Genomic DNA, 8,416 nt, shown 5'->3' with positions numbered 1-8,416 from the left:
CTGTGAAATTACAAACAAAAAATACACATTCTGAGACATGAACTGAAATGAATTGTGAATTTTATTAACATTAAATCGTCCTCCTCCCATTTTCACCTTAAAATTATGGGGAAGCTGTGCCTCCCCTGCCTCCCCCGACGAGCCGCCACTGTATGAATGAACAACACAGTCCCACATGACAGCCTCAGGTACATGGTTGTAATGTTTGTCTGTGTTCGTCCTCCTCTCCAGTGTCCCAGCCGAAGCGTAATTTTAATGCGATGCGATCTCCGAAAGACATAACATCTGAAAGTTCCATATCCAGGTATGCTTGTGTCCCACAAATAATATATCCGTTTGGCTGCAGCTGTGAATCTAAAATGTTTCCTGTGTTACAAGATTAAACGACAGCATTTTATATTCATGATCCGTTTCTGTTACAGCAGGTTGCTGTTCTGTTGCTGGTTTCCCTGGATGCTCCGTGCAGAGATGCAGACCTAAATCCACTGGTTACATCTTTAATTATATCTCCCTCCTCTTTCTGTTCCTCCTCAAGATAAAATCTCGCCCACTCTGTGTACTACCAATATTCATATGTGCTTCTCTATGTGAACTACCCAGACTGCTGTCCTGCCCCTTTGACGGCAATTCAATAGCAAAAAAATAGTGCCTTGTCAAGTAACTAATGTCCTGCATTCCAATGATTGAATTATAGATGAACAATCTTTTATGAAATCAAAATCATTCCTACTAAAAGCCATTCACATCTCTCTATCAGTTTTTTTTATTTTTATGCTAAACCGCTGTGGGTAGATTATTGGCAGTATTCAAGCTTGATAATACAGTCATAATCCACATAAAACTAGGCTTGTATGTCTATTTTAATTTGTAAAGGTGCTTTTTGTTTGTAAACATGCTGCTGTATTATGCACCTTTACTGTCTTACTTTACAGTATTTTATTGTATACAGACTTTGTTTCCTAAGTTTCAAATGCCTTTAAATGAACTAATAGGTGACATATTATTATTAGTGAATATCTGAAAACATAAAATGTTTCATTGTAACTGTAGTCTGAAAATATTGATGCTGCCGATGTGAAAAAGAGGGGTTTTGCCATTGGAGCCCAATGCTTTCTTCATCTACAGTGAAACTGTAAGCGTATGGTTTAAAATATAGAATATGTTGCATGAAATAAGCAGGTATGGGCACGTTTTTAGGTCATAAACTGCTCTGAAATGAGGTGAGATGCCTGCTTTAGATATTATAAGCTAATAAATCACATTTCATTAAATTAAAATCAACCACAGAACCAAAGCGCAAGCTCCATGATATAGCAAAAGCTAAATAATCTCTTACTTAAAATAAAGTACTGTTAAGAACCACGCATCAATAATGCAGGTCTTGAGAGGAGGCATTCTTGACATTTCATAAAAAAACGAGGTGACAATTAAAGGATTTGTCTATTTTATAAACCCAAATAAAAATACGAATCACAATCATGTTTCTCTCACCAAAAAACAAAACAAAAACAAATTATAGTTCATCTAGTATAGTTTAAAGTGAAGTACAGTTTATATTTTAACATAAATCCTCATCTATCATCTACAGTCTAATGTATAAAAGCTGTTAGGCCAGACTACCTATTCCTATAGTGATCCCAGAGCAGGCAGATTTAGTTAAGGAGAGAATAAAAAACAACAGCTTGCCTTGTGCACTCTCCTTTATTGTGAACACTTGGTCAACTGCACTGATTTACAAAAAAAGAGCAACTTGCAGAATTGAAAATTTACTGCTTGAGCAGGTCTGGACAGCTTTTGATTTCTTCAGCCACCATGCCATTATTTCATTAAAGAACAACTGAATCTGTGTGGTAGCAATGTCACTGTAGTGAGTAGTGCATCTTCTGATGGAGTGCAAAGGTCAGCTCACAACAAACCTTAAATTGTGCATTATCATTTTGTGACATAGAGTACAGTATATTGCTTTATGGTGACTAAAAGTTGTAGAAAGCATCAGTATGTCACTGTTATTTACCTTAATTTCAGGACAAGTCACATTCCGTTTTTTGATGCCAAAAGGAGAGTAAAAGTATGACTGTAAATTGACTATTTCATATGTGAGTATCTCGCACTGACTGGCTCACCCTCCACGCTTTCAGAGAGTTTCAGTGTGACATCTAGGATTGTCGGCAAAGCTTTCTGTCATTTTATATCCAGTTGTGTAATTGGTATAGTTCATTTGTAAACATTTGTTTATTCGTCTGAGAAAAAATATATTTTAATAATTTTTTTTAAGGTCCTGTGTTTTGTGTTTTCATGTTAACTATACTCTGTAAATCAGATTAATGTGGATCTTATCATGAATTCAGTTTTAGATTTGATGGACAACATAACTGTACTGCATGTTGTGTATACATCTGCAGGTTTCTTTTTCCTACAGTACATCAGCATGAAAAAGCTTATTAATTACTTAAAGTGAAACTCTATCCTGATTATGGATATATGACTAATAAACATTAGTGTTTTATACTTAGTTTGAATGTGTTGTTTTGATTGATTATACAATTCATCATCTATAGCCTATCTATCAGGAGTGTAAAGGTGCATTCGTCCCTAAACTTTTCGGTACGCATGTGAAATTTCCATTTCGCATAGGCAGAGACAAAATTAACGCATGCGCGTCAAGGACGGAGCGAATAAAAGACGGGAACTAAATTAGATATTTTGCTAAAATAGTTTGCTTCTAAAAGTGTAAGAACTTCAAATCTTTAACTCCAATTACAATAGAACCATAATTAAAATATGAACAAAAAACGTTTATTTCACTGAGAAAGCATGTTTATTCGTATAAAATGTAGGCCTACATATTTTTTTTACACTGTAAACAAAAGTATACTTTTAAAAACAATGTTTAAAAGCCACTGAGTCTGTGTTGATATGATTCAGTCATAAATTAATCTGATTCGTGAGATCATCGGAGGCTTTTGTCTGGGCAGGTTGTCTGTCTCTTTCTACGTGCACGTCGATTCTTGAACCAGACCTAAAATCGTATTTTATTTTCAGATATAATCATTAGCACATATTATGAAATAGCCTATTATTAGCCTACAGATAAAGAGCGCTTTCTTACCTGCACAGTCTCCTCGCTGAGGCCGGTGTTCTGGGCTAACTCCGCCCGGGTTTCAGCGCTCGGGTAGTCGGTGAATGCGAAGAGCCGCTCGAGCTGCTCCGTCTGGTTGTCGGTAAAAACCGTTCGGATTCGACTGCGCTGTCTCTGAGCTACAGTTTGGTGGTAGTGATTCTCAGCTGTATCACAACCTAAAGGTAGATTAAAAAAATAAAATAAATTATAAACAAAAATGAATTACACTTTTTAAATAAAATAGCCTATAGGCCTAGTTTAAAAAAAAAAAAATCATACCTGATGCGGCAAAAGGCCACGGTTGACCTGCATAGTAATTTGAATTAAAAGTGGGTTGATAATACTGGAACACAGCAGCTGTACATTCCTGCATTCCACGATGGAGACTGAAATTTCAGCATGAGTGCTGCATGCTCACCATGACCTCTAGATCCATCCCAGTAGAGTATGCCCAGTTTGGTCAAGTGTCCTGGGAAATCATGAGAAGATGCTGGATGATCCACTCCAGGTGATTCTGCTGTTTGTTTGCTGTCGTCTCCCAAGATGTAATCAATAGAGAAGTTTGAACATTTCTGAGTTGCCATGTTCAAGTAGGGGCCTACAGAAGCTGCGGTGACTATTTATGTGCTCTCTCAATAATGACATGGAGCTGGAGAGTTGTATTTGTGCCCCCTGTATCGTTTTAACTGAGGTATTAATGTATTTAATATTGGTCCATTAACACCTCTTTGTAAAGGTGGAAGTCAACGGAAATTAACTTTTGAAGATCCACTTGAAGATCCTTAAACCCTTTTATCCTGGCACTTGAAATTCACCCGTGATGATACTACTTATGAATGTTTATTGATCACACTTCAATACTTTGGTAGAAGTTAGTGGCCTGCATACATCAGATTATTGTTTTTTTTTTACAGTTTACTGACATTACAGCAATAGTTGTTTACAATAAAGTAGTATGATAAAAATCTATTTTGTATATATATATATATATATATATATATATATATATGTATATATATATGGCTATACATTCTGTAAAAAGTTTTACCTCAAGGTACATTTTTTAAATTTTATTTTATTTTAATTGTATTTTGTTTTGATCTAGCCTACAAAATAAAGAAATAAAGAAATATTAAAATACCATGGAAACCATATGGAAACAGATTTATGTAAATATATAAATTAATTTTTTTTAATTACAATTTTAATAAAACTATATAAACTCATAATCTCATTTGTGAAAAAAGTTTTATAGTTTATATTAAATGTTTATCATAATAGGTCTGCAGAATAAAGGAATAACTTTGATGACACTTATTCAAAGGGACACGCGCGCTTTGAATTGGTCACGTCATCATCCGCATTCACTAACGTTAGAAAGATAAAAGTCGTTTTATTGTAGCTTTTCAAAGAGGTCAAAAGTGCTTTGATTTGTTCCTTCTTTCATGTCCATTTTCATGTGTGTTTTAATAATGCTTTAATGTATGCTATTAAACGAGACTTGGTGCTCATAATGAAAATGATCAATGAGTATTATTTTTCTGTAAAGAATTACACCACAAACCTAATATATAACCTACTGACCTAAACATATCTATAATGAATATAGTGAATAAATGTCGCCATCTTGTGGTATTATTAAGGAAGTTTGCTAAAACTAAAATAAATAAATGCCTTGCAATAATTTTAATACAAATGTTAAAAATATTATAAATAATTGCTTAGCTCCCTTTAATACCCATTAACTACACTGGTTTATGATTATATAGCAAGTTAACTTTGATTTCATGTAAACAATATTAAATGATAGCATTTTTAAATACAGTCTTTTGGATAGCATAAAGAAAGTATTACATTATCATATTATTACAACAACAAAAAAAATGCCAGTGTCTGTGGATAGTGAAATTATTCAAAAACCTTCAGCGTTACATATATGCTGCATGCCAATAAATCAGGGTTAACTCAAGATTAAATGATCATGGTTATTTTAAAGCACAAGCTGCAGCTGTAGCTTAGAGATATCATGAGCGGTTAGTCGCTATTGACTGAGAGAGTGTGTATTTTACAAACCAGCAGATTCTCCCAATATAACTCAGCTTACACCATTAATATTCGATTATTTTTAAGCTACTTGGGTTTACAAAGAATTCACATGAAAATCCCACTGAGCGGATATGGGTTTTGCCTGTTTGCCAAATTAGATCATTTGATAATCTGCAAGGCCCACACTGCACATATACTATACATAAAATTAAAATTCTGCACATCCTTCATTGTACTGAGGATTTTTGATTTATTAAACACAAACTTACTATTATGACCTTCAATGCCATGGCATATCCCTATCCAGATGGAATAGATCAGTTACAGGGATTTTGTTTCAAGAATCTGTGAATGAGTATAAGATCTTTAAGTATGGAGGGTTCTTGGCCCTTCCATTCAGATCATAACAATTTGTTAGCTCTGTTTGTTACATGAAGTACTTTCATTAAAAAAGACATAAAAAGAGGGATTACTATTTCAACAGCAGGATAAAAGAGCATATAGGCCTATGTATTTAATCAGTCAGTATCTTCCCCTTCAAAATAAGTCATACAACAAAAGTACAGAAACTCACTCTAAACAAACCTCATTTGCATGATAAAGGCAGCCGTCTGATTTGGAGCATTGAACTGAATCATATGGTTGACCCATATTCAGTTCTGCGATACATTTATAGAGGGCATCCAGTGTAGTAGTAAGCATCCATCTGTACAGCCAGGATTTGCACAATGCCACTGACAAGCATTGATATGATTTGGGCCAATAGGCAATTAACAAATGCATGACCTCCTCCAAATGGAGCTGGATGTTCATTGAGAACTCCCAACTATACAGCTCTGCCAAATCAAACTGATCTGGGGATGAAATTCAAGCTCCAGTGAGTAAGATGTGCATCCCAAAAACACAAAAGGAAGTTTAACTATCTAATCTGAAGCAATCCATCCAAAGCACAGACAAACAAGGGCAGCCTTGAAGGTTACTTGGTCGCTTTTCTCAATGGGGTGCACTTACTACAATCAAATGATTTATGATCGAAGGTAAGAGGTTGTTGTAGAGAATATTTGGGCCACAACAGTTGTACTGTAGTCTGAGAAACAGACCCAGCAGATGGTCTTTGGATTTAAGATTAGCTGAGTCATTCTTTACTGAGGAAATAAGCCCTGATGCTGTCTTTTGCATAAACTGCATCTGGAAAACCGTGTTGCTCTGTTTACTTATAAAGTTACATACTATACCGTGCTATTGCAGCATCTAAAGGAATAGTTCACCCAAAAATGGCCGTCCAAGATGTAGATTAGTTTTTTTTTTCTTCTTCTTCTTCTTTTTTTTTTTTCTCCATTGAAACAGTTTTAGAGAAATTTAGCATTACGTCACTTGCTCACCAGTGGGTTTTGATGTTTTTTCAACTGTTTGGACTCTCATTCGGACGTAACCTATTCACTTCAGAGTATCCATTGGTAAGTAAGTGATGTAATGCTACATTTCTCCAAATCTGTTCCGATAAAGACAAACTCATCTACATCCTGGATGGCCTGAGGGTGAGTAAATGTTAAATTGGGTTCAGCTATTCCTTAAAAAACCACCTAGCATATTTTTCACATGTATTGGATCAGTGAGTCCATGTGCACTGTTCTTTTATTCCTCTGGTGCCTGAGAGTGACAGCCAGCTGAACTACTGTATTAAAGGCCACGTTTCTCCTTGACTGTTCCAGATGGCTGGAAAAGCAACTCGTATCTCATCCCAAGAAACTGTGTCTGCATCGGGCCAGCTTAATTTGTTACCCCGTCACAAAGCAATTAGAATTATGAACTGTGTGTCATGAACTCAGTCAAGCATCTGAAGGTCATCTTTTCAAATTCAACTCTAAACAAGCTGCCCCATATAGTGAGAGCTGATCAAATGTCACTGAGTAAATGTAAGCTAGGGAAAGGTATTTATCACAATGGACAGAAACCAGAGGAGTTATATAACATAAAGTGTCCCCTGAGAAGTATTTAGACACTTAAGATATATTATTACTTATAAATGTATATATGTATTTGTAATAGATATTACAATATCAAACCATGTGGCATTCACTGTAAAGAAAATGATCCCTTTTTGATGTTTTCTGAAGCAGGGGTTTACAAACTGTCTTTTTAAGTGAATCATTTAAATTATATACTTAACAGATTCTTTCAAGAACGCTGATTCATTCAAGTGACTGCGACCAATGAATCACTGAAACATTTAGGCTACTTTGTCCACTGGTCATTGCAAACTCTTGCTGGTTTGTTATTATGGCGTTAAGATATTGATCCCTTTGAGGGGGTCAATGATGCTAATTAACTTTATGAAAACACCTGATCTAAAGAATACATCTTTAAAATGCCCATTTGGATCGTTCACCTAATTTTGGTAACATTTTCCCGATCTACTGTAATTTCTGCTCACGTTATACTACGAAAAAAGGTCAGTCTGCAGGAAATGAAATATGATATTCAGTTTGCTCGCTTAAGATAATAATCTTTCACCAGAGGACTGTGTTCTGTTTATTTTGAGTCGATTAATCATCTCTGCAACCCGGTTCTGACCAAACATACTCAGTAGACTGTGGAGGCCACACAAGGTGACACAGGGAGCTAAGCTAAAATATTTAACAACCAGGACAAGATTCAGACTACACAGCCTCTTAGTTTTTGTGACGGTGGGGGCATTTGAGTGAGGATGTTAAAGCTCATTTTCTGCGCGTTTCTTTGCTGGTTGAAATACAGTGGTGACCTAATTTCTGTCTGATTTGGCTCATGAGCTAGCAAATACGAACAAAGCTTCAGGTGTCCTTTGAAACCCCTCCAAATAAGACGTCGTATATTAGCACACTCATCTGACAAGCTTTGAGGTTTACAGTACTGCAATGAGAGGAAGATATTGACAATGCCCGAGATCAAAGGATGACGATGAATGTGTTAAACAGTTCACGGAACAACCAGAAGAGGGAGACATTCTATTAGAAGACTTGCATCTGGATGACGGCATTACATAATTACAATAACATTGAATGATTCATTGGAAGAATGGAGTTAATTTATGCAAACTGACAGAATTGTGTCATACATTCTGTTTGTAAGGCTGATGCTGTCTGCAGGAAAGCAGCAACCATCTGAACACAGCCAGAGGTGAACATCGATATGTGATTGCAAAAGGCGTTGAAAGCGAGGTCACAGGCATAGTCTTAAAAAGAGGGTCATGCAAAAATAAATAAATTAATA

At 35.7% G+C, this 8,416-nt stretch overlaps 1 protein-coding gene and 1 pseudogene across 1 annotated transcript in view; one reads left to right on the top strand and one right to left on the bottom strand.

Moving 5' to 3' along the window:
- Positions 1–2,122, top strand: part of LOC107756754 (CAP-Gly domain-containing linker protein 3) — a 13,048-nt gene extending 10,926 nt beyond the window's left edge. The window contains 2 exon segments of the mRNA XM_016573973.1: positions 232–304; positions 426–2,122. Of these exon segments, the coding sequence (XP_016429459.1) occupies positions 232–304; positions 426–480 (128 nt within the window). The 3' untranslated portion in view covers positions 481–2,122.
- An 828-nt stretch (positions 2,123–2,950) lies between these two features.
- LOC107757323 (homeobox expressed in ES cells 1-like) lies at positions 2,951–3,705 on the bottom strand (annotated as a pseudogene).
- Positions 3,706–8,416: the final 4,711 nt, after the last annotated feature.

Source organism: Sinocyclocheilus rhinocerous, unplaced genomic scaffold, assembly GCF_001515625.1.
Source record: "Sinocyclocheilus rhinocerous isolate Xijiao unplaced genomic scaffold, SAMN03320098_v1.1 scaffold1152, whole genome shotgun sequence".
NCBI classification, from domain to species: Eukaryota; Metazoa; Chordata; class Actinopteri; order Cypriniformes; family Cyprinidae; genus Sinocyclocheilus; species Sinocyclocheilus rhinocerous.
This window is presented reverse-complemented; position numbering and strand designations above follow the sequence as displayed.